Consider the following 26,034-nt stretch of genomic DNA (forward strand, 5'->3'; position numbering starts at 1 on the left):
ACTAGATGATCTTTAATATCCCTTCCAACCCCAGCCATTGTGAATCTGTAATTCTGTAGCACAAGCTTATGAGGAGCAGCTGAGGGAACTGTTTAGCCTGGAGGCTCAGGGGAGACCTTCTCCCCCTCTACTGAAAAACTACCTGAAAGGAGGCTGGAGTGAGGGGTTGGTCTCTTCTCCTGAGGAACAAGCAATAGGATGAGAGGAAATGGCCTGAAGTTGCACCAGGGGAGGTTAAGGTTGAATATTAGGAAAAGTTTCTTCACTTAAAGGGTTGTCAAGCCCTGGAACAGGCTGCCCAGGGAAGTGCTGGAGTCACCACCCTTGGAGCTATTTTAAAGCTGTGTAGATGTGGTGCTGAAGAACATGGTTTAGTGGTGACCTGGCAGTATTGGGTTTACAGTTGGAGTCAATGATCTTAAAGATCATTTCCAACCAAACTATCCTGTATTCTGAGATTTTATCAGGTGAGCCATGAGAAAAGCTCACCTGAGCTGCAGCAGCTGTCAGGCAGCCTTCCAGGCAGCCTTCTACAGGTCAGTGACCACACTTCTTTCATGTTAGAAAAACCCAACCAAACAAACCCAAAAAGCACAACTCAGAGCTAATGTCTGTCACAGCTTGTAACATCACATTCAAAAGGGAACAAAGAAAGCAGATTTCACTAGAGTGGTGATGCATCATCCTGCTTCCAGCTGCAGCACAGCAACCCCCCTCTGCCTTTCTTCAAGTTCTGCTCACAGAGCTGTCGCCCAGCCCCTCCTCTCTCTCCCGCTTCCCTGCTCCACTTTTCATTTCTCTCCCTTCCCATTTTGTTCACTTCTTGTCCCACCCTCTCAAAATTCCAAATCTCTGCCTCTGGCACTGTCAGAAATGCAGCTCCCAGAGTGCTGATTAAGCTCTTTACTTTCACAAGTCTCACATTCAATAGCAGGAGTTGGAACTCTACCAGGCTTTGGAGAAGACTGACCTTCATCCTAGATTGCCTCATCCCAATTAAAAAATGGGAGAAAGGAGGAGATGGGATTGATTTAGTTCTTCTCACCTGCTAACCTGGGTGGTTCACTTGGGAACCATGCCAATTTCTGTGACCCTACATTTCAGCAGCCTCTTGTGACACATTATTTTACACACCCTGGTGTGTTTACTGGACTGAGATCATGGAGAACACCAAGACCTCTTCAGGAAATTGTAGAGCTGCATTTTGTTGCACAAAATCCAGGAAATACAATCTAAACATTAGTGAAAAGAACCCAAAATACATAGTCAGATATTTAACTGAATAATCTAAGTTCCTCATTCCACCATCTCAGCTGCAGACTTGTCAGAGAAATGTATGTGCAGCTGGTTTTCTCTGTGTGATTGACTGTTTCATCTGGAATCCTAAGATTAGAAGGTCCTGGGGAGACCTTCCTTGGCCTTTCAGTACTTAAAGGGGGCCTACAGGAGAGATGGGGGGAGGCTTTTTAGCAGGGCCCATTATGGCAGGACAAGGGGTGATGGTTTTAAACTAAAAGAGGGAGACTTAGACTAGAGAGAAGGAAAAAGTTTTTCTTCCAGTGGAGGCACTGAAACACTGACCCAGGTTGCCCCCCTATCCCTGGCAACATTCCAGGTCAGGCTGTCTGGGGCTCTGAGCAACCTGGTCTAGTTCCAGATGTCTCTGCTGACTACAGAGAAGTTGGACAAGATGACCTTTGGGGGCACCTTCTATGTGCTACTAGTGACCTTTGGCAAGTTGGGTGGCTGTGTCCTGCTCTCCAAAATGGAGACAAGACTGTATGTGTGATCTGGTTTTTGTTTTTTAAGTTAGGCAGTGGATGAATTCAATCTCCCATGGACCTTTTGAGTTGGTCTTTGGTTTGAAGAGGAATTATCTTAACCTTTTTATTTCTTCAGGAGCATTGCAGGGCTGGGTGTCAGAACTCCTCTCTGACACCATCTGTGTGAGAGAGAAAGCGTCAATGAGCAATGCTGTTGGTCAGCTGTTGCAGGGGTGTTTTTTCTTGCTCTGGAACAGAGGCCACACACACCAGTGAGAGACATGTTCTACATGAGCACATACTTCATGTACTTTCCAAAATGAATTCAGTTGATGACCTCTGGTGAGCTCAGCTCAGTGCCACCTCTGTTTGAGTTGATGTCAGCAATATTGATGCCATATTAATCCCGAGCTGAATGACAAGATGAGATGATCACGGTGCTTTTAGGTAGCAGCACTGATTGAGGTGGTTTCAAAGCAGGACGAGTTGGTGCAGGCTCAGCATTTCACTGCTCAGCCTTCAGCTGCTGCTGCTGCTTGAACCTTTCTCTGTTACACCACCCACTGTCAAGGAGGCCCAGGGAGAGACCATCAGTCAAACAGATTTCTGAAGGATTATTTTTATTCACTTCCCCAGGCCCTTGGTGAAAAATCATCCTATCATTTGCTGCACAGTTTGTCTTCAGGTGTTAGACTCTGTTTTGATCTCTAAGAACTTCTTCTCGGTATTAGGCTGAATTTTGTGTTACAAGAGCTTCTTCTCATGTGTTAGACTGAGTTTTGTGCTCCATGAGCTTGTGCTCTGGTGTTAGGCTGAATTTTGTGCTCTAGGAGCTTCTTCACAGGTGTTAGGATGAGTTTTATGCTCCAAAAGCTTCTTCTTGTGCTAGACTGAGTTTTGTGCTCCAAGAGCTTGAGCTGAGGTATTAGATTGAGTTTTGTGCTCAAGCTTCTTCTCAGGTGTTAGGCTAAATTTTGTTCTGCAGGAGCTTTTTCTTGGGTCTTAGGCTGAATTTTGTGCTCCAAGAACTTCTCAGGTATTAGACTGAGGTTTGTGCTTCAAGAGCTTTTTCTCAGGTGTTAGGCTGAGTTTTGTACTCCAAGATTACTCCCGTCCAGTATGCATCAGATGATAAAAGCTCTTTTGGCAAGGGTAAGTCTTGTTCCCAAAACTAGAATGGTTTCACTTGGTGGTTTATTAAATCTGGTAATGTGAGAAATGATAGGGGAGGGCAAAATCCCCTGGTGAAAAGAAAAAAAAAATAATTCTCTGAGTTGAGAAGATTTTATCCTGTTTAAAGGTTTATTTCCTTGTATTGAAGTCAAGGAGGTGGTGTGATAGTATCCAAACAGCAACAAACAAAACTAGTTAATGACAAACTGCTCCTAGTTCAAAGGGCACAGTAACTAATCAGCAAATATTATGGCTAGAGGTATTTTTCCCCTCCTCTTTATTATTTGTAGTTGTTATCTGCTTGGGTTTTATTGTTTTGAGAAGTGAAATAAATCAAGGCATACATTGTGTCCTGCTCTGAACTGGACAAAGTGCTGACTGACCTTGAAGCCTGCAAATGGTTTTGCTCCAGGGAGAAGTTCTCCTGCTTCTCTGCACACACACCAAGGGTACCTCAGGACTTAGTACTCATAAGATACATGAAATGCTGAATGAGAAGGAATAGAGGTATCAAAATTGTTTAATGCAGACTTCTAAAGCTTAGAAGCTCTTCTCTTACAAACTTGATGTTGGAAGAACCAGATGTGTAGAGAGTATTTGGTTAATGGTAAGTTATGGAAACTGTGTCTCTAGGTCCTGGTGTTTTTGTCTGTGCTGTGCTCTGAGTCAGATCACAAAGGTTTGGCTTTGGCTGGGGCTGATTTGAGAGCACTTGGGAGGTACCTAATGCAAAAGACCAGGCTGGGAGGAGTAGTGACACCCTGTCAGGCTGTGCTGCCGTTCAGTGAGACCTGGACAGGCAGGCAAGATGGGCAGAGGGGAACCTCATGACATTCAACAAGGGAAAATGTAGGGTCCTGCACCTGGGGAGGAATAAGCCCATGGAACACCAGAAGTTAAGGGTTCACCTGCTGGAAAGCAGCTGTGGAGAAAGGCCTGGGAGTGCTGTTGGACAAGAAGTTTATCATGAGCCAGCAGTGTGCTCCTGTGGCCAAGAAGGCCAATGGTTTCCTAGGGTGCATGAAGAAGAATGTGGCCAGCAGGTTGAGGGAGGTTCTCCTCCCCCTCTACTCTGCCCTTTTGAGGCCACATCTGTAGTACTGGGTCCTGTTGTCGGCTTCCCAGTTCAAGAGTGACATGGTCCAACAGACTGCCATGAGGATGATGAGGGGACTGGAGCATCTCTGTGAGGAAGGAAGGCCTGGGGCTGTTCAGCCTGGAGAAGAGTAGCCTGAGAGGAGATTTTCTCAATGTTTATCAATATCGTAAGGAGTGAGTGGCAAGAGGATGGGGCCAGACTCTTCAGTGCTGCCCAGCAGCCAGAGAAGGGGTAACAGGAACAAACTTGAACACAGAAGTTCCATCTGAACTTCTGAACTTTTTCCATGAGAAAAAAATCATTGCTGTAAGGGTGCCAGAACCCTGGAGCAGGCTACCCAGAGAGGTTGTAGAGTCTCCTTCTCTGGAGAGATTCCAGCCTCCTTGGATGTAGTGATCTTAGGCAACATGCTTGGGGTGACCCTGCTTTATCAGGGTTGTTGGACTAGATGTTGTCCAGAGGTACCCCCACCATTGCTGTGATTCTGTGATTCTATCATGCAGAAGTTCTCTGCAGGTCTCTGCAACCACAGGGATACCTTCCTGGAAAGCCTCTCACAGGTCCTATGCTCTTCATATTCCCTAGAGTTTTAAGGATTGGTGGATTCTCTTTGTCTCCCAACAAAAGTAATACATGTTACAGCTGTGTCTGCAACCACCCATCCTGCTTATTTATCTCTGGAAGGGCACTCACAAAGTCCAGAATGCAAGCAGGGAGTGAAGCTGATTTTTAGTGACCTCAGTGGAGTGCAGCATTGTAATGTGCTTAGATGTTGTTCAGCCCACAAGATGATACCCATTTATCATTTTGTTAGACCAGAGTATCTGTAGCTTAGCAATGTGAGGCATTTTCCTCCTCCCATTCAGTTGTGAAAGCACCTGAGATTACCTACTTCAAAAGTCACACTTTGGTGTAGAACATCCCTGTCCAGGACTGAGTAAGAGGTGAGATTTTGATGGGCTTGAGCAAAGAGAATTTCAGGATGAGTTTTACAGATGAAGTTTTGCTGTTTCATTTCACTGAGATTGGATTTTACCTGAATGCTTTAGCATCACCCTCCCACAACCACTCCTCCAGGTGACTTGTAGGTCTCAGGCATCAGCATAGATACATATTTCCTGGAACAGTTGGCAAGAGAGAGCAGCAAAGGATGGGGAAGTCTGAACTGTAAAATCCACCTGGATTCAGATAGTTGGTTCACAGGAACTTTGTGCTCTCTTAAAGTGACATATAACAAACAAAGATTAAATACTTTAACTGTTGTTATTCAACATGGGTGACAGGAAAACCAAGAGTAATTAAGAGAAAGGAGAGTCCTCTGCAGAAAGCTTTGTCATGAAGTCCACAAGGTAAGAGGGAAGTGTGAGACCATGACTGTAAGCTCTGCAAGATAACTGGTGGAGGTCTCACACTGTGGGTGTAATAGAAAAGCCAGGCCCACATCAGAGACAGATTGAACCTGGGAGTATCTTGGTTTTCTGTCTGCAATTTTAATTACCAAGCACATTGTGTGTTGTCCATGAGTAGGAAGCTGTTCAGACAAAAAAAAAAAGCAGCAATACTCAAAGGGCACATGGGTGAGGGAGTCAGAACAGTGCCTTCTGCCCTTGGGAGAGAGCTGCAGCTCTCCTGTGATGGCAGAAATTCTCTCAGACACTTAAACCAATCACCCCATAAGATGATTAAAAAGTCAGGAGAGTTTGGAGAGGAGGGGGTGGTGTTAAGTAATGAAAGATGTCAACTGGAAAGATTTGGGTACCCCTCAGAAGAGGGAGGGATGTGATGACAAGAACAGATTGTTTTCTTATTCAAGTACAGGCAACTCACATTTATCATAGCATCATTTTGGTTGGAGAAAACCTTCACAATTGTTGAGTCCAACCATTGTCAACTGTGGTACTGAACCATGTCCCTTTCAGGTAGGTGTAGAGAGCAAGAAGGTCTCCTGCCCTCAGCCTCCTTTTCTCCAAGGTAAACAACCCGAGCTGCCCAGATGCTCCTCACCAGACCTGTTCTCCAGACCTTTCACCAGCTTCATTGCCCTTCTTTGGACACAATCCAGCACCTCAATGTCTCTCTTGTAGTGAGGGCCCCAAAACTAAACCCAGGACTCAAGGTGTGGTCTCACCAATGCTGAGTAGAGACAATCACTTCTGGTTTAGAACTGGTTTAATTAAGGGCTTCAGCAGTACAAGGACTAAATGCTGGGCACATTAGACACAATAGAACAATAGAATAAACCAGGTTGGAAGAGACCTTCAGGATCATCGCGTCCAACCCATCAACCAATCCAACCCACCTAAACAACTAAACCATGGCACCAAGCACCCCATCAAGTCTCCTCCTGAACACCTCCAATGATGGTGACTCTACCACCTCCTCAGGCAGCCCATTCCAATGGGCAATCACTCTCTCTGTATAGAACATCTTCCTAACATCCAACCTAAACCTCCCCTGGTGCAGCCTGAGATTGTGTCCTCTTGTTCTGGTACTGGCTGCCTGGGAGAAGAGACCATCATCCATCTGTCTACAACCTCCCTTCAGGTAGTTGTAGAGAGTGATAAGGTCACCCCTGAGTCTCCTTTTCTCCAGGCTAAGCAACCCCAGCTTCCTCAGTCTTTCCTCATAGGGCTTGTGTTCCAATCTCCTTAAATAAGCACCATGAGGTTCTACCACTTTGCTCTGCTCTGGTGAGACCTCACCTAGAGTACTGTGTCCAGGTCTGGAGCCCTCAAAATACGACAAACATGGACCTGATGGAGCTGGTTCACAGGAGGGCCACAAGCATGATCAGGGGGTTGGAGCACCTCTCCTACAAGGACAGGCTGAGGGAGCTGGAGTTGTTCAGCCTGGAGAAGAGAAGGCTCTGGGGAGACCTAATAGCAGCCTACTAACCTGAAGGGGGCTACAAGAAGGATGAAGAGAGACTGTTTACAATGGCTTGTGGTGATAGGATGAGGGGCAGTGGTTTGAATTTAGAGAAGAGCAGATTTAGATTGAATGTTAGGAACATGTTCTTTACTATGAGGGTGGTGCAACACTGGAACAGGCTGCCCAGGGAGGTGGTTGGGGCCCCATCTGTGGAGATACTTAAAAGGGGCTCAACAGGGCTCTGGGCAGCCTGATCTAGTTGAGGATGTCCCTGCTTACTGCAGAGGGGGTTGGATTAGATGACCTTTGGAGGTCCCTTCCAACCCAGACCATTTATGATTCTATGATTCTAGATGTCATTCTTGTGCAAGATGAATCATTCTACCATTCTGTTACCTGTTGGTGTTGTTCCTACATGAGGGAAAATTGAAGTCTCTCTCCTCTTCTGTGTTTCAGGTCAGCGAGTTCCACCCCTCTCTCCTGGTGGAGGTGAAAAGAATGTATCAATCAAACTTCATGAGCCAAAGCAACGTCATAGCCCTCCTAGTCCTGGTGCTGGTAGTAGGTGCTGATGACCCCACTTGAAAACCAGCACCATTTGCTGTTTGTTTTCACTGAGAAAGGGCTTTTGTGATCTCAGTGACATGGCTCCTTATCTTGAAAGCAGCAATTTTAACATTTTCCATGAGCAATAACACAAGGACTAGAAGTAGAAGGCTTTGCTTCAAAGGGATCTTGCAAAACCTAGGTGGAAAATCCTCTCTGATATCCTCTCAGAATGACAATCTCAGAGTGCTCTGAGTCTCTGTTGAAACCAGTGACTGGGTTTTTTGTTTGTTTCATTAAAAAATATAATTTTATATATTACATTTAGATTTGCAGCCAAAACTTCTTACAGTGAAAAGTAGATTGGGCACATATTTAGATTATTCTCTGTAATCATAGGGTGAAAACAACCTCACAAAACCTGAATTTTGGCTTAGAGTTTCTCTGCCACCTGGTTCAGTACTTTTCTAAATCCGTAGCTTCATCTCATACTTCCAGTAAACAGCATCAAGAAATGGACTGAATTTGCTAACCAGAAAAGAAAATGGATCCAAAGGTTGAGTGAGGGCAGTTCTTACAGGCTGAAAGTCAAAATCTGTGTCAGGAGGTGCTGTGCATGTGAAAGGAGTTGGCATGGAGGAGGCTGCTGGACTCCATGCAGTTCCAGTCTGCTCCAGAAAGAAGTTGCAGACAATATGCTTGTCTAAATCATGGACTGGTGAGCGTTGGAAGGGACCTCTGAAGATCATCTAGTCCAACTCCTCTGCTAAAGCTGGTTGCATTTCTGTGAACCTGATCTAGGAGCAACCTGATCTAGTTGAAGATGCTCACTGCAGGGGGGTTGTTCTAGAGGACTTTTAAAGGTCCTTTCCAACCTAAAGCATTCTGTGATTCCATGAATTTGTGGAGCAGGCCACCATTGAGCTGTGTGTGAAGCATCTCAGTTTTATATGTTAAAACAGTTTAAAATTGGAAGCAGTAACATGGATCTGTGGCAGACTTTAAAATTCAAATGCTGCCTAAGTAGTCTCAAAGGTATTTTTACATTTTGGTGTGCCAAAGCTAAATCACCTTGTTCTGCTTTTAGTCATCAAGGAAAATACTTAAATGAACAAGGAATTAGGTTGTGTAAATTCTTTAGATTTGAGTTTTGGTGAGCTCTGGAGAAACTCTGAAACCACAGGTGAAGAAATAAGGGCCCAGTGTGCAGAGCAGCTCACATTTCCTCTGAAGACTTTCTCTGAAGCTTCCTTCAGCAATGGTGTTGCCTTTCTGCTCTTCCTCAGAGCTATAAGAGCAGCTTTGTTTCTCCAAGTCAGGGAATTTAAAAACTGTGATTTTCAAATGTAAACTCCATTATTTCTGCTCCTTTTGTTGCTTGGAAAGTGCCATTTGCCCTTCATAAATATACAAAAAAACCCCAACAAACCATCTCAGAGTGAAAACTTTCAGTAGTGACTGGAATTCATCTTGGTAGTTAAGGGCTGATGAAAACCTAAATGACTGTGAGGAGCACCTGACTCTGTAAGCTGATCTGCTTTAATAATAATGATAATAATACTCTGTAAGCTGATCTGCTTTAATAACAGTGATAATACTACTACTACTAACAAATAATGCTGCAGTTCGAGGCTGGCCAGTTACTCCTGCATTTATCCAAGACTGGTTTGTTTCTCAAGAGAGCTGGCAGCAGACCTGAGGCACCGGCTGCAGTGCTGGGGATGTTTGGTGGAGCTTGTTTGCACCATGACTCAAGGCTATGAGCCACCAGTTGTGGGTTACTTGATTTTCTGGCTGGTCAGGAACTGGTCTAAAGAGATGATAATGAAGGAAGTAGTTTTATATAAGGCCTTTGACTAGGCTGGACCTACTCACTTCATACATGGGATGCTGCCATCTGTTAATGCTTTCTAGTTTACATACTAATTGTATCATACCTAATAGTGTGGGATTTGGAGTTCTTTGGGGTTTCTGTTTTGTTTGTTTGGTTTTTTTTCCTTAAATGTAGGTTTTGTGGCTTTTTAACTTACAATGATTAACCCTAATAAATGTTTTAAATATCTCTGATTTCAGGATGTCTCTGATTTCAATAAAGCAGGCTGTAGTGATAGGACAAGGGGCAATGGTTTCAAACTAGAGAAGAGTAGATTTAGGTTGAATGTCAGGAAGAAGTTCTTTACTTTGAGGCTAGTGGAACACTGGAACAGGTTGCCCTGAGAGGTAGTTGAGGCCCCATTCCTAGAGATATTCAAGGTGAGGCTCAGCAGGGCTCTGGGCAGCCTGATCTAGTTGAGGATGCCTCTGCTGACTGCAGAGGGGGTTGGACTTGATGACCTATGGAGGTCACTTCCAACCCAAACCATTCTATGATTCTGTGTTTCTATGATTCTACGATTTAGAACAAACTAGGTTTCTCACATCATTTGCTGTGGGAAAAGGGCTGTGTGCAGGTAGTGGGTGGCTTACCTAGGATTTAATTGCTGCTTCGAAATGCGTGTTGTGGCTGGTCTTTCAGTATTCCTTGGGGATCCTGCAGTTTAAACCAGAAGCTTATCTGAGACTATGTTGTTTGTTTGATGCAAAGAGAGCTACCTGAATAGCTTGGAAATTTGGAATCACAGAATCTACCAGGTTGGAAGATGTGTTAAATCTCATGCCCTTGGACTCTGCCCATCTGTCCAGCCTGTCAAGGCCGCTCTGTAGAGCCCTCCTGCCCCCAGCTTGGTGTCATCTGCAAACTTACTGATGATGGACTCAACCCCCTCATCCAGATCATCAGTAAAGTTATTAAACAGGATGAGGCCCAGCACTGATTCCTGGGGGGACACCACTAATGACTGGCTGCCAGCTGGAAGTGGCACCATTCACCACCACTCTCTGGGCCTGGCCCTCCAGCCAGTTCTTAACCCAGCACAGAGTGCTCCTGTCCAAAATAGTGGCTGTCAGTAGAAAGTGAGCTGTTAGTTACCATTTGCTTTGAATAGCAACCATGCCCAGTATGGCTCATAGGACCTTTTCTTTTCTGTATGTTTTAATATGGTGCTACATTTGAATTTCTTTTCCTACTTTCTGTCTCTAGAAGTTGTCTTTAGCAGTTAAGAATTAACACTCCCTTAAAAAAATTAACACTCCCATAAGAAGTGTGCAGTGTTTCATTCCAGGCCTCACCTCAAATATTGGCTTCAGTTTTGGGCCCATCACTACAAGAGGACACTGAAGTGCTGGAGCATGTCCAGAGAAGGGCAATGAAGCTGGTGAAGGCTCTGGAGAACAGATCTTGTGAGGAGCAGCTGAGGGAACTGGAATTATTCAGCCTTTAGAAAAGGAGGCTGAGGGGAGACTTCACTCTGTACCACTCCTTGAAAAGAGATTGGGGCAACAGAGGGAGGGAGCTTCTGGTCTTTTCTCCCAAGGAACAGCCTCCAGTGGTACCAGGGGAGGTTTAGGTTGGACATTAGGAATAATTGCTTCCCATACAGGTTTGTCAAACCCTGGAACAGGCTGCCCAGGGAAGTGGTGGAGTCCACATCCATGGGCGGGTTTAAAATCTGTGTACATGTGATGCTGAGGGACATGGTTTAGAGGTGAATTTGGCAGTGCTGGGTTAATGGACTTGATCTTAAAGATCTCTTCCAATCAAAACACTTCTATGATTCTGTACCTCTTAATGCTGTTGTTTCATGAGGCCTTTCAACAGACCTGATGGGTTTTTGCACTGTCTCCTATTTGCAAAACTGTTGCCACAAAGACAGGGATTATGAACAGAGGCTGGGGATATTTTAAGGAAAAAATGGCTTTTTGGGATAAGGCTTTTTGAACTGCCATGATAAATACAATGTACACCAATACAGAAGAAGCACAGTAACAGCACAGAACACCATTAATCTTGGCAAGGAGAAACCATTATTTCAAAGGGAAGTTTAGCTACTGCTTGAAGACAGCATCGAAGAGATGTCTGTTACCACCACGTAAACAAAAATTAACCCAGGTGCACAGCCTTAAACTGGAGTTCAAGGAGGGCCTACGTAAGTCCCTCTTCATTCTTACACTGGAAAATCAGAACTGAAAGCTGATTTTTATCTGAAAGAGGGTTGTACCCCTTGATGGATCACTCCATGGAAGGTTTTACATGGCTTAGAAGCATGTTCTTGTAGTGCTTTAGGTTGGTTTTGAGTTGAATTTAGCAGTGAGGGGAGCTGAACAATCATCTGGAAAAGAAACCCTTTTGAAGGCTGCAGGTTGTGTCTTGGGGGTACTTGAAGAAAAGGATTTGGCATTTTGGCCTTCAAGGTCTTCACAGTTGCAGCTTCAGTTCTTCTGCAAAGAGCATCACAGGACACCCTGCTGTGATCTCTTCAGCACTGTTCTGAAATCAGGACAGCTGATGAAATAGTCCAGCTACTGCATACCTCCACCCCCTCACCTAATCTGCAGAAGAGTTCAGGCTTCAACCAGGTTTGTGAAAAGCTTCAAAGGACAATGCTAAGATGCAGGATTAGTCTTTTTTTCCCCCCCTACCCTCGATGTTGCTTTCCACCAGGCTACAGAGCAATGTTCTTTAAAACATTAAAACATTCATGAGAGGAGAGCCTGGCTACAACAGTTTGTAACAAACACCTCTGTTAATTGGCGCTGGTAACCCTCTAAGGACTCTGTATCAGTGTTGGTGTGCGGTGGGGTTCTTGACCATTAATAACAGTGTGGCCTTAAAGGGGGGCTAGATGAAAGATGGAGACGAAGTTTTTGGCAGGGCCTGTTGTGATGGGACAAGGGGTGGTGGTTTAAAACTAAAAAGGGAGATTTAGACTAGATGGGATGAAATTTTTTATAGTCAGCATGGTAAAAAAAATGGACCAGGTCACCCAGAATGGTGGCAGAAGCCTCATCCCTGGAAACACCAGGTTAGGTTTTTTGGGGCTCTGAGCAACTTGTTCTAGTTGAAGATGTCCCTGCTTATTGCAAGGGGCTTGGACTAGATGACCTTAAAGGTCCCTTCCAACCCAAACCAGTCCATGATTCTATGATTAAGATCCACTTTTGATTACATGTGGTTCTTAACAGCTGGACCAGGGGTAAATTCATTGCTTGATACAAATAGTGTCCAAAACTAAGGCTTCGGTAGAAACTGTAAAATCAACAGCTGACTGCATTTAGCAGGCTAAGAGGAGAAGGTTAACTCACAGGATGATCATAGAATCACAGAATCATTAAGGTTGGAAAAGACCTCCAAGGTCCTTGCGTTCAACCATTAACCCAGCACTCCTAACTCTAAACCATGTCCCTCAGCACCACATCTACAAGGCTTTTAAATCCCTCCAGGGATGGGGACTCCACCTCTGCCCTAGGCAGCCAGTGCTGGGGTTTAACTACTCCCAGGGGAAGAAATTTTTCCTTTGGTCCAACCTAAACTTCCCCTGGTGCAACTTGAGGCCATTTTCTCTCATCCTGTCACTTGTTCCCAGTGAGCAGAGACTGACCCCCACCTCACCCTAACCTCCTTTTCAGGTAGCTGTAGAGAGTGAGGTCTCCCCTTAATCTCCTTTCCCCCAGGCTAAACAACCTCAGTTCCTCCAGCCTCTCCTCACCAGACTTGTACTCTAGACCCCTCACCAGCTTCATTGCCCTTCTGTGGACCCACTCCAGCACCTCCACATCCTTCTTGTAGTGAGAAGCCAAAACTGTATCAAGTACTGATGAGATGTTGCTTCACCAGTAATGCTAATGTAGCACGATCCAGCCTTTACCATGTCTGAAAAGTATAATTTAAGATGGGTTCCTTCTCTGTTGATGAAGAAGAGTCCTGATTGCAAAATGCCTGTGTTTCTGTTATCTCCAATGCTGTTTCTATTCAGATTAATTTGCATCATCACCTATGACTGCTGTGTAGTTTTTAGGAACACAAAGAGAAGCTCATGGTATTAGTGTTCACCATCACCTCTCTTTCAACACACACAGTGTCAAAGTGCTACTGAAATAGTTTTGTAATGCAGTTGTGAAAACCTGAAGGCAGTGCCCTGCAAAACTGGAAGTGTAAGAGACCTGTTCTAACTTGTGTTTAGTTGTCACACCAATTAACAGGTTTTTAATATCATGTCATTATGAAAATCCAGCACTAAGGTGGATGAGGATTTGGAGGCTTCTGGTGAGGTCTGTATGAGGATGTTTGGTTTGGATATTAGGAAAAAAATTCTCCACTGAAAGAGTTCTCAAACACTGGCATAGGGTCCCCAGGGAGGTGGCTGAATCACAATGCATGGAGGTGTTTAAAAGATGCAGAGATGTGGTGCTGAGGGACATGGTTTAGCACCAGATGTGGCAGCATTAGATAATAGGTTGTAGTCAGTGATCTTAAAGGACTTCTCCAACTGAAATGATTGCATGATTCTGTGATTTATCAGTGTGGTAAGGATTCCTTTTTTTCTGGCTGTTAAATTTCTCCAGCCAGAAATACTTATTTTATTTTTTTTAATCCCTGAGACTCCCTGTGGTATTTAAAATACAAAAAGGAAAAAAGCTTTCTTGGAAAAGCACTGCCCTTGCTTTCTCAAACCTTCCCTGAGAAGCCATCATCTGTCAAAGGTTCTCTGAGACACACCTTATTTATGATGAAACACTCAACCTTTCTGATTGCCACACTCTGGGACTGTTAGAAAACAAAAATGCCTTTCCCCAAAGTCCATTTAATTCATGCTTCTTTTACCTAGTCAGTGCTGTTCCTGCTCTCTCCATGACATGTTTAAATAAGATAAGCACCTAATGACTCAAATCCTCTTCCCCTGCAGGGAGTACAGCAGGGAATGATCTGTTATGGACTAAGAGAGACGATCCCTATGCTTCTGATGACATATCGACAAGTACCAATCAATAAGGAAGTCAGCTGCATGTCTTAGAGATACCATTGAAGAAAACAAACATCAAATCCCTTCCTGTTTACCAATCTAACAGGACTTGAGGGGGCAAGCAATAGCATTTAAGTCAGAAGACTTATATAAAAAATGAGTCAGAGGACAGTAACAGTTTCTCTTCACTTGTTTAACAGGGTTGAAATGTAGGTTGAACACCTCATAAAAGAAATCCCTGCTTCTTGTCATCTCAAAGAATCCAGCTGCTTTGCTGACTAATCTCTGTTGTGAGTTTTCAGAGGTTTAACACAAAAGATGCAGCTTGGGTGCTGTGGTGCATTTCAAAATCCCTTTACAGTGTTCATAGAGTCACTGAGTCATTTGGGTTGGAAGGGACCTTAAAGATCATCTAGTTCCAACCACTCTGCCATGGACAGGGACACCTTCCACTAGACCAGATTGCTCAAGGCCCTGTCCAATCTGGCACTGAACAATTCCAGGCTTGGAGCCTCCACAATTTCTCCGGGCAACCTGTTCCAGTGTCTCATCACGTGGAAGAATTCCTAATGTCCACTCTAAATGGAGCTTCTTCCAGTTTGAAGCCATTACCCCTTGCCCTCTCACTCCATGCCTTTGTAAAAAGTCCCTCTCCAGCTCTCCTGTAGCCCCCTTCAAATACTGGAAGGCTGCTCTAAGGTCTCCCTGGAGCCTTCTCTTCTCCAGGCTGAACAACCCCAGCTCTCTCAGCCTGTCCTCACAGCAGAGTGGATTCAGCCTTCAGTTCATTTTTGTGGCCTCCTCTGGCCCTGCTCCAACAGGTCCATGTCTCTCCTGTGCTGAGGTCTCCAGAGCTGGACCTAGCACTGCAGGTGGAGTCTCATCAGAGCAGAGCAAAAGGGCAAAACTGTCTTCATAGGAGAGGTGCTCCAGCGCTCTGATCATTTTCATGCCCTCCTCTGGACCCACTCTTAACAGCTCATGTCCTTCTTGCCTTCAGAGCTGGACCCAGCATTGCAGGTGAGGTGTCAGCAGAGCAGTGCAGAGGGGCAGAATATCTCTCTCTCCATCTGCTGCCCATGCTGCTGGGGATGCAGCCAAGGACACGGTTGGTTCTGAGCTGTGAGCACACATTGCCAGCTCATGTCCAGCTTTTCACCCACCAGCACCCCCAAGTCCTTCTCCTCAGCCTGTATTTTGTGCTTGGGATTGCACCATGCAGGTGCAGGACCTATTCTAGCTCAGCAAAAAATCCAAGTCATCAGCAAACCTAGACTCATAACCAAATATCCATGTTCTTGTCTGGGTTCATTACTTGCCATGTGGGACAATTTTTCACTGTGGATATTTAGCCAGAAGAGGCATCAAATGTGTAGTAGGATTCTAACAACAGTCCTCAGAAAGAGGGGCATTCAAAACAGAGACTTAAATTCTCTGTGCTCTTTCTTGAGACAGCCAGGAAACCAAATGAGACTGAAACAGCTTCCTGGCACCATTCCCTTCAGAGATACCTTTTGTCCTCTGAGTTTAACCACACTCTGTAGGTCATTCCTGGTTCTCGGGGATAATTTGCTTTCAAGGTGGCAACCTGAACCGCCTGCTGGCACCTCACCAGCTCTCCTCCCACAGCACAGCCTTTAACACAGGAAAGGTTATCCCCATAGTTTCAGGAAGGAGGGACAGAAGTCTCAGCAGCTGATGTTTATAAGGAAGGTGACTCAGCTTCTTGGCAGTTTTGAATATGAAGGAGGCTTTTGACATCGGCTGGAAATAAGAGCTCATTATGCTCTAGGAAAGGGCTCTCAACAGATAAGCTTGTTTCCCCATGACAGAGATCCTAGAAAAGGAAATGTGTTGGCTGCATCCAAACAGAGGTGGGCAGCAGGTGGAGAGAGGAGATTCTGCCCCTCTGCCCTGCTCTGCTCTCCTGAGACCCCGTCTGCAGTGTTGGGTCCAGCTCTGGAGTCCTCAACACAGGAGAGACCTGGACCTGTTGGAGTGGGGCCAGGGGAGGCCACAAAAATTATCTGGGGGCTGGTACCCTTCTGCTATGAGGACAAGCTGACAGAGTTTGGGTTGTTGAGCCTGGAGAAGAGAAGGCTCCAAGGAGATCTTCTGGCCTTTCAGTACTTAAAGAGGACCTAAAACAAAGATAGGGACAGAGTTTTTTAGCAGGACCTGTTATGACAGGACAAGGGGTGATGGTTTTAAACTAAAAGAGGGAGATTTAGACTAGAGGGAAGGAAAAAGTTTTTTAATTTGAGGTTGGTGAAACACTGGTACACAGCTGCCCAGAGAGGTGGTAGAAGCCCCATCCCTGGAGCCATTCCAAGTCAGGTTGGCTGGGACTCTGAGCAACTCTGATCTAGTTGCAGATGTCCCTGCTTACTGCAGGGAGTTTGGACTAGATGACCTTCAAAAGTGCCTTCCAAACCAAAGCATACTGGGATTCTATGTCATGTTCATTACAAAATTCTGAAGAGGGAAAGTAATATTCAGAACTGAAAAAAAGGGGCAAACAACATGATGATCTCCTACTCTGGAAGATACTCATTGTGGTGGATCACAACTCTATTGAGGTGATAAGGAACAAAGTGATGACTGAAACAGAAAATTTGGATGTAGGGTAAAAAAGCTATCAGATTGTAAACATTCAAAGAGCACATTTACATGTGTCTTCATGGCACATCTGTGATCTGAGAAACCAAGCTAAAATAGGAGCATAAGCAAATATAAGATTAAGAGTCCATCAGGTGCCTTGACTCCACCTGTAAGAGAAGATACCATATCTGTACCTGTGGATATGTCTGACTTCATATAGTACAAAGTCCACTGAATAACAGATGATTCCCATTCATGTAGTCCATGACACACTGGTTACTGAGTTGGAACCCTGGACAAAGGGCTTTGGCTAATGCATTCCACTGCACTTAGGCAGCCACCCTGCCTGCATGGTTTAACTTTTCCTGAAGCCTTACTCTGGCTGAATGATGTTGTGGAAGGATGAGTAGCTCTGCACAAACATGGCATATTGTCCCAGAGGAGACTAAGGAAGAGGCGACTGGAAAAGAGAAGGCTCCATGGGAGACCTTATTGTGGCCTTTCTGTACTTGAAGAGGCTTGTAAGAAAGATGGGGACAGTCTATTTAGCAGGGGCTGTTGTGACAGGACAAGGGGTGATGGTTTTAACCTAAAAGAGGGGAGATTTAGACTAGAGAAAAGAAGGACATTTTTTACACTGAGGGTGGTAAGACACTGGTCCAGGTTGCCCAGAGAGATCGTAGATGGCCCATTCCTGGGACCATTCCAGGTCAGGTTGGATGGGGCTCTGAACAACCTGCTCTAGTTGCAGATGTCCCTGTTCACTGCAGAGAGGTTGAACTAGATGACCTTTAAGGGTCCTTTCCAACCCAAACCAGTCGATGATAAGGATGAGGAGGCGATAAATGTATGCAAGTGGATTTGCACTGGCTGGTGTAACTGCAGCACGGAGGATCTACCTAAGTACTTGCTGATGGGAGCATAAAGGCTTTGTGATAACACAGTGACTGCATCCAAAGCTGGCTGATCCATCAATGAAAGATAAAATGGCAGGATTTTTGTTTCACCTTTCCCCAGAAGAAATGGATGCCTCAGGAAATCCAGAAGACTTAAGTCATCAAGTCATCACTGTCACTGGGCATGTCTTTCAGACACCTCACCTTGTCTAGCTGCATGTCATACACCAGGGAAAGCTGCAGACCAGGGCAGAAAATTGCACCTTGTGTGATAGACACAGATAAAAAAATTATAGGGCCTGAAGCAAATACCAAATTAGGAGAGGAGCCATCTGAGAAGCCTGTTTCACATCACATCAGTGACAGCAAAGTGAGGATGTCTGGGAGCCATGGGTTCCAAGGCTCTGGGAAAGTGGTTATTTAGCTGCTTGGTGAAATGACTCAGTTCATGTCTCTGGTAGTGCAGGAAAGCCTGAAGGTATTGAAGCTGCCTGCTGACAGGTCTGCTTTTGAAGAAAACTCACTTTCTGCTTGGTGAAATGGTGCCAGAATTTATTTCCTGGGATGCTTCAGGAAAGGTGTTGCATTCCCCACCATTTTTCAGGCAGCACTGGGAGCTTTTCTTCTCAAAAGAAGGCATAACCAAATCTTGAATGTTAGGTATTTCCAATGTATATTTGAAACCAGGCAGCTGTAGGCAAGAAATGGGAATACAGGAACTTGTGATTTTCACAGAATCACAGCATGGTGGGGGGTGGAAGGGACCTCTGGAGATCATAGATCCAAACTTCCCTATTAAAGCAGGGTCATCTAGAGCAGGTTGCCCAGGATTGTGTCCAGTTGTGTTTGCAGTCTTTCCAGAGGAAACTCCACAGCCTCTCTGGGGCAGCCTGTTCCAGTGCCTCATCACCTTTGTGGGGAAGAATTTCTTCCTAATGTCTAATCTAAATTTAGCCTCTTCCAGTTTGAAGCCATTACCCTTTGTCTTGTCACTACACTCTGTGATCTAGTTGAATAGGTCCCTGTTCACTGATGGGGGGTTGGACTAGATGACTTCTAAGGACCTGTTTCAACCCAAACCATTCTATGATTCGGGCTGAAAGTCAGGTCAGTCATCATAACGAGGCCAGGCCAGTCATAATGTGGCTAGAAGCCCTCCCATCCTGTCTAGCCTTTTATAATGAGTTGTTAACTGAAATGTGTTAGAGTTGAGTCAGTGGCACAAATGAGTCATTCAGAAACCTCTAACCAGTTCAGCCCTATAAGGGACAAACCCTCGTTTCACTTTTCAATAAATACAAAGGAGAAAAATGGTGAGGTGATGTCACTGTAACTGCTCTCCATCAAAGCAACCCAGATCAAGCTTCCTAAGATCTGCTGCAGATAACATGCCACACTTGGAAACTCAGATTAGACATCACCTGAACATCACCTGAAGAGCAATATCCTAAGATTGAGCATCCAATACTTTAACCTGGTTAAAAGTTTTGTTGCTGATGCAGAAGCCCAAATCCAGCTCAGCTAATTCTGTCACAATCTTATTGTCTCTGAGTAGCTGACAGGAGCAAAAAGCAATTTCTTTTTTTGCCTTTGATGTGAGGGAATCTTAATTCACCTGGTGACTAGTTCTGGCTAAGAGAGCCTTGGTTTTTGCTAAGCTCCTTTGAAAAGCTGGATTTTAATTTTTTTTCCCATTAGAATGAAGTGGTAAGAAACTCTTCCCTTTTCATAGTGTGTGTGAGATAATGTCCATCAATGAAAGTAAAACACATTTAAATCTTTAGGGTTGGATGCTGTCCTGGTTTGAGATAGGACAGAACTCATTCCGTTCAGTGGTTTGACTTTTCAGCTCAGTCGTTTCTGCTCAAGGCTTTATGCAGCTATTCAGACCCTGCATCCTATTGTGTATAAAGCTCATGATCATGAGAAACAATTTGTTTCTTCTCTTTCTTCTTCACTGGTCATCATCTCAGGAGGACTCTGCTCTTTCTGCCTTCAATCCCAACCCATGTGTTCCTGCATTCAGTTCCAGAATCCAGTTCCTGAATCTGATTTCTGTCTGCCACTGAGTCCAGTCTAGGACTTCCCCTGTGCCTGCCAACAGACAATGGTGACATCATTGCCATCAGGGGTTGGGTTGGATATTGGTTTATATGTGGTCCTGCTGGAAAGCAGCTCCAAAGAGAAAGATCTTGGAGTCCTAGTGGACAGCAAGTTATCCATGGGACAGAAATGTGCAATTGTGACTAAGGCCAATGGTATCTTAGGGTGCATTAGTTAAAAGTGTAGCCAGCAGGTCTAGCAAGGTTCTCCCCCCCCTGTACTCTCTGTGGTGAGACCATACCTGGAATACTGTTTCCAGTTTTGGGCTCCCCCAATTCAAGAGAGACAGGAATCTGCTGAAGAGGGTCCAATGAAGAGCTACAAGGAGGGTTAAGGGACTTGAACATCTCTTCTATGACAAAAGACAGAGAGAACTGAAGCTGTTTAGTCTGGAGAAGAGAAGGCTGAGAGGGGATCATATTAATGTCTATAAATATCTGAGGGGTGGCTGTCAGGATGAAGGTGCCAGGCTCTTTTGGGTGGTGCCCAGTAATGGGACAAAGAATAGTGACTATAAACTAGAACAAAGAAAATTACACCTTAATATGAGGAGAAACTTCTTCATTGTGAGGGTGACAGAGCCCTGGAACAGGCTGACCAGAGCAGTTGTGGCATCTCCTTCTCCAGAGACTTTCAAAACCAACCTGGATGTGTTCCTGTGTGGCCTGCCCTAGGTAATCCTATCAAAACAGGGGGGATGGACCCAATGACCTCTGGAGGTCCATTCCAACCTCTAACCTTCTCTGATTCTATGAGTATCATTTTACTGTTCTTTTTTCCATCCCAGCTGGTTTAGTTTCTTTCCCAGCCCATCAGTCTCTCTCCCTTATTCCCTTTCTATTCCATTTGGGAAGGCAGAGGGTTTCACAGGGAGCATCTGTCACTCATCTGGTGGCTGGCCCAGCCCTAGCCCTTCACAGATGCTCCCAAGAGTATGACAAAACTTGCTGGAGCAGTTCATATTCAACATATGATAGTCCCAAAAAGTATCAGTTCATGGTTGTAGGTGGAGGAAAATGATGAATATTTGTGATTGTAGGTGGAGAGGCATGTACAGAGGTGTAGTGCCCATAGCATAACTGGGACTTGCAGAAGGGCAGAAGGGACTGAGTTGCCTACAGGGAAGGGGAGCATCAGGAAATTACACACACACAATCACAGAATGGTAGGGGTTGCAAGGGATCTCTGGAGATCATCAAGTCCAACCCCCCTGCCAAAGCAGGATCACTTAGGGCAGGTTACACAGGAACACATCCAGGAGGGCATAGAAAGTCTCCAGACAAGGAGACTCCACAACCTCTCTGGGCAGCCTGCTCCAGTACTCCATCACCCTCACCATAAAGAAGGTTCTCCTTGTGCTGTGGTGGAACCTCCTGTTCTCCAGCTTGTACCCATTGTTTCTTGTCCTGTCACTGGGCATCACTGAACTGTTCACAGCATGATAGATCATTGTTTAATGGGCATGCATAGGTTGGGAGAGGAAAGGTCCTGCCCGGTTTAATCCAGAGCAGATCATCTTTTGCTACGTGGAGCTTTCTGCAGGACTCTTCACCGCTTGCAACTTCCAAAAGGCTGTTGAGTATTCCATCTTTGCCTCTTAGAAGTCTCCATCCCTGTTTTAAAATGATCCATTGAAGCAGCAGAACACAGTCTGAAAGGCACACCCCTGGTTTTGTGCAGCGTCTCAGTTGCCTACTGCAATCCACCAGCTCCTCGTGGGTATTGTTTGGACAATTAAGCTCTAAATAATTCAGGATTTGGCAGCCAAGGATTCCATCAATAAAATTATGCAGACTTTCCTCGTTTTTCCTTCCCTGAATGCAAAGTAAATAAATGGTTTTTTTACACATGATCTCTCAGGATTGTGTGCAGGCACAGAACAGGTCTGCAGAGTGGGGGAGATGATTCTAGAGACCTGCTGTCTTTGCTTCTGGAGACAATGCATTAATCAAGATCTTGCACGTGTGTATTAGCCCCATGTCAGGAACCTTGGCTTCCTGCATCTGTTAGAGGAGCATTTTGAGTACTTGGCTGTTTCCTGCCACAACACTGGTAATAGAGGAAGCATTCCCAGGAAGAGATGTACACAACCCATGAAAGCAGAGAGGCTGTGGGTGCCCACAGGAGCTGGGATTTTGCTGATCCTCACTCTCTCCACATTATTATTCCTCCAGATCACAGCAACATCCAACGGCAGAGGCACAGCTTTAGCTGGCTTAAGTGTTGTGACTGAATTGATCATTGTGGGGGGAGGAAGATCTTTACGTTATTGGGTAACAGACTGCAGGGAAGTGGATCTTTCCTCATCAGTCACTACATAGCCAATTGAGTCCACTGACAGCTTGGATTTCTCCAGGTCTCTTCATTTAACAGGAGTTAAGGACTTAAGGCCAGTTGGCAGCTGGTCATAAGTGGTGTTCTGCAGGGCTCAGTAGCAGGGCCAGTTCTCTTTAGTACCTTTATCAATTACTTAGATGAGGAGATTGAGGGCACCCTCAGTAAGTCTGTAGATGACACTAATCTGTGAGGGAGTGTTGATCTGCTCAAGGGTAGGAAGATTCTGCAGAGGGACCTGGACAGGCTGTATCAATGGACTGAGGCCAACAGTGTGAGGTTCAACAAGTCCAAGCGCCAGGTCACTTGGGTCAAAACATGCCCATATAATGCTACAGCCTGGGGAGGAGTGGCTGGAAAGCTGCTCAGAAGAGGAAGATCTGGAGGTGTTGGTTGACAGCTGGGAGCCACCATGTGTCCATATGGCCAATGTCAACAGCATCCTGGCTTGTGTCAGAAGTGTGCCAAGCAGGTCCAAGAAAGTGATTATCCCCCTGTACTCAGCACTGCTGAGACCACACCCTGACTCCTGCATTCAGTACAGGAGGCACTGAGGTGCTGGAGCAAGAGAAGACTAAGAAAGATGGTGAAGGGTCTGGAGAACATGTCTTGTGAAGAGCAGCTGAGGGAAGTGGGGTTATTTAGCCTGGAGAAAAGGAGGCTGAGGGGAGGCCTTCTAAGGAGTTTGGAGTGAGGCGAGTGTTGCTCCCTTCTCCCAAGTAGTAAGTGGCAGGATGAGAGGAAATGGCATCAGGTTGCACCAGGGGAGGTTTAAGTTGGATAATAGAAGAAAATTCTTCACTGAAAAGCTTATCAAACATTGGAACAGGTTCCCCAGGCAGGTGATTGAATCCCCATCCCTGTAGGTGTTTAAAAGGCACAGAGATGTGGGGATATGGTTTAGCACCAGATTTGGTAGAGTTAGGTAACAGTTGGACTTGAAGATCTTAAAAGTCTTTTCCAGTCTAAACAATTCTATGATTCTGCAATTTCTGGATTCTTTTTGTCCTGTCTATTTGCAAGCTTTCAGCTAATTTAATCTTCCAGCAGACACAAACATATAATTCTCACATTCATTATACTAATATGCTTTCAAAGTGTTGTTGATATTGTTCTTGCTGTCTTTCTGTGTCTGACCCTGCTCAACTGATGTAAAAAAATAGCTGTCAAAAATGTTCTTCCCTGAGAAAAGTTGCCAGTTTTTCTCTATAGATCTTCTCCTCATGTCTGTCTTCAGTCAATTCTACTCCACATTGTTAGAAAGAGCTAGTGCTGTTCTTCAGCCCATGTTTACTTTCTCTGGTAACCACTGCAAACAAAAGTGCCCTGGGAAAAGGAGTTGGATTTTTCTCCTTTCCAAAAACCATTAACAGAAGTGTGGACCAAATTCCACACACAGCTCCAAATTAGACACTCAATTGGAGTCTGATCCAATGCTTATTAGAGTCCCTGAAAAAAATCCCCCTGGTTTTAATGGACTGCAGATTAGACCTTGGGGAATGGACATTTCCACTGCAGATGATCAGTTTAATCTTTGAACATGCTGGAATCCACACAGCGATGGACTCCTAGAGCAGGAAAGGACTTGGGAGGTCACATTTCAGCTGCATTTGTATCTCCCAACAGATGCTTAACCTGTTACAAAAGGTCAGTAATGGGGACTCCAAGGACTATGCTTTCAGGAAATCTTTTACCTTAATTATCTTTACTCTTAAAAGATCTTCATATCTGTTCTGAATCAGTTCTTGCTCTGATTTACACCCATTACTTCCTGTTCTGTCCAAAGTAAACTAGAGCAGACCATTTTCTTTTTCCTTACAATAGCTTTAGATGTATTGGAACACTGTTAATGAACGTGAGTCAAGAGTCTTATCTTCTTTAGGCTATATAACCTCAATATTTCAATCAGTTCTCAAGTTTCAGCCTGTGTTCTGGATCTCTGTCATTAGAGGTCCTCTCTTCTGAACTCCTGTCAATTATCTGACACCTTTCCTGAAGGGCAGTGCCCAAAACTCAACATGGAACTTCACTGCAGGTCTTCTCTGTGGGCAGCAGGTGGAGAGAGGGGATTCTGCCCCTCTGCTCCACTCTATTAAGACCCCATCTGCAGTGCTGGGTCCAGCCTTGGAGTCCTCAGCAGAGGAGAGACATGGAACTGTTGGAGTGGGGCCAGAGGAGGCCACAATAATGACTGAAGGGCTGAAACCCCTCTGCTATGAGGACAGGCTGAGAAACTTGGGGGTTGTTCAGCCTGGAGAAGAGAAGGCTCCAGGGAGACCTTAGAGCAGCCTTCCAGTACTTTAGGGGGGCCTACAGGAAAGATAGGGACAGATTTTATAGCAGGGCCTGTTGTGACAGGAGAAGAGGTTATGGTTTTAAAATGAAAAAGGGAAGATTTAGACAACATAGGCTGAAATTTTCAGTGGTCAGGGTGGTGAAACACTGGCCCAGGTTGCCCAGAGCTGTGGTTCAAGCCCCATCCCTGGCAACATCCCATGTGAGGTTGTGTGGGGCTCTGAGCAGCCTGATCCAGTTGAAAATGTCCCTGCCCATGGCCTTTTTAGCAAAGGATTTGTGCATGCAACAGCAGCAAACAACAAGCAACATACACACACACATTCTATATTTTGTATATTGAATTATCTCATTACATCCCTCATGAATGTCTATGAGCTGCAACAAACAGTTCTTGAAAACAGTATTGAAAAATCCATTTCCTTAATAACTTTGCCCTTTATGAAAGGGCTAATGGCTTTTAGCACATATGAAATTGGCTCAGGAATCATTCCATTCTTTAAGTGCTGCTTTAAATCACAAAGACAAGATACCATTTTTGTCTTGTTCCTATATAAGTTAATGGTCTAGGGCATTTTTTGTGTTCTGCAGAACATAATCACGTTCAAAGTATGACATGGAGCTGGAATTTTACTCTGTAGCTATTTATGGCAATGCCATTACATGTTATTGGCTTCTCTCTACCCAGTTATCCAGCATGGATTGTCTATAGTAATGTCACTAGGTGAAGAAATCCTGGAATCACAGAATGGTGGAGGTTGGAAGCAACATCTGGTCCAACCCCTCTGCTAAAACGGGGTCCACAGAGCAGGTTGCTCAGGATTGAGGCTAGGTGGGTTTTGAGAAGGGTGCCCAGGGAAGTGGTTGAATCACCATCTCTGGAGGGATTTAAAAGACATGCAGATGTGGTGCTGAGGGCCATGGTTTTGCACCACACTTGGCTCTTTTGCAGCCTAAATGATCCTATGAAATCACAACATGAAAAACATTAAGAGCTACCAACACACTGGACAAAAGTTGACCTCAGGTTAAGCAAAAGTTATCCTTTTGCAAGAATATACTGAAGACACTTCTACAAACAACAGCATGATCTCACCAAGAGGAGTTCTACTGACTGAAATAGATCAAAGATTTCATTCCTGAACTGAGCTACAATGTGTTCAAATGAACTGAATCAGATGCTGGAGGAAGTTGCCAGACATTGCTGATCAACAGAACAGGTGGTGTTTGAGAGAAAAGCCTAGTATCAGTCTGGATGAAATACAAGCATTAGATGGGAGATGACAAAACAGATTAAGGCATTATTAAGGTTCTCAGTGTTTTCAAACACAACAAAGACTACATTCAAAAACCAGCTTCATACCTGACTACCATCAGGGCATGTGCTCAGTGTCCATGTATTGACTTTGCTGTTCCTATAACATGAAATAGATGGGAGTTGGGCAGGCCAGCACTGATCAGAACTGCTTGGGGAGGCTGGCAAACCTCTGTCCCTGAGGCTTTAATTACCCCAC

General features: G+C 44.9%; 1 protein-coding gene across 1 annotated transcript in view; it reads left to right on the forward strand.

The window, feature by feature from the left end:
* The window catches only part of RAB31 (RAB31, member RAS oncogene family), an 85,137-nt gene that overhangs the window by 57,447 nt on the left and 1,656 nt on the right, over positions 1–26,034 (forward strand). The window contains exon 7 of the mRNA XM_054164419.1: positions 7,363–7,467. Coding sequence (XP_054020394.1) covers positions 7,363–7,467 — 105 coding nt within the window. The remainder of the gene's footprint in view (positions 1–7,362; positions 7,468–26,034) is intronic.

This window comes from Dryobates pubescens, chromosome 9, assembly GCF_014839835.1.
Source record: "Dryobates pubescens isolate bDryPub1 chromosome 9, bDryPub1.pri, whole genome shotgun sequence".
Lineage (NCBI taxonomy): Eukaryota > Metazoa > Chordata > Aves > Piciformes > Picidae > Dryobates > Dryobates pubescens.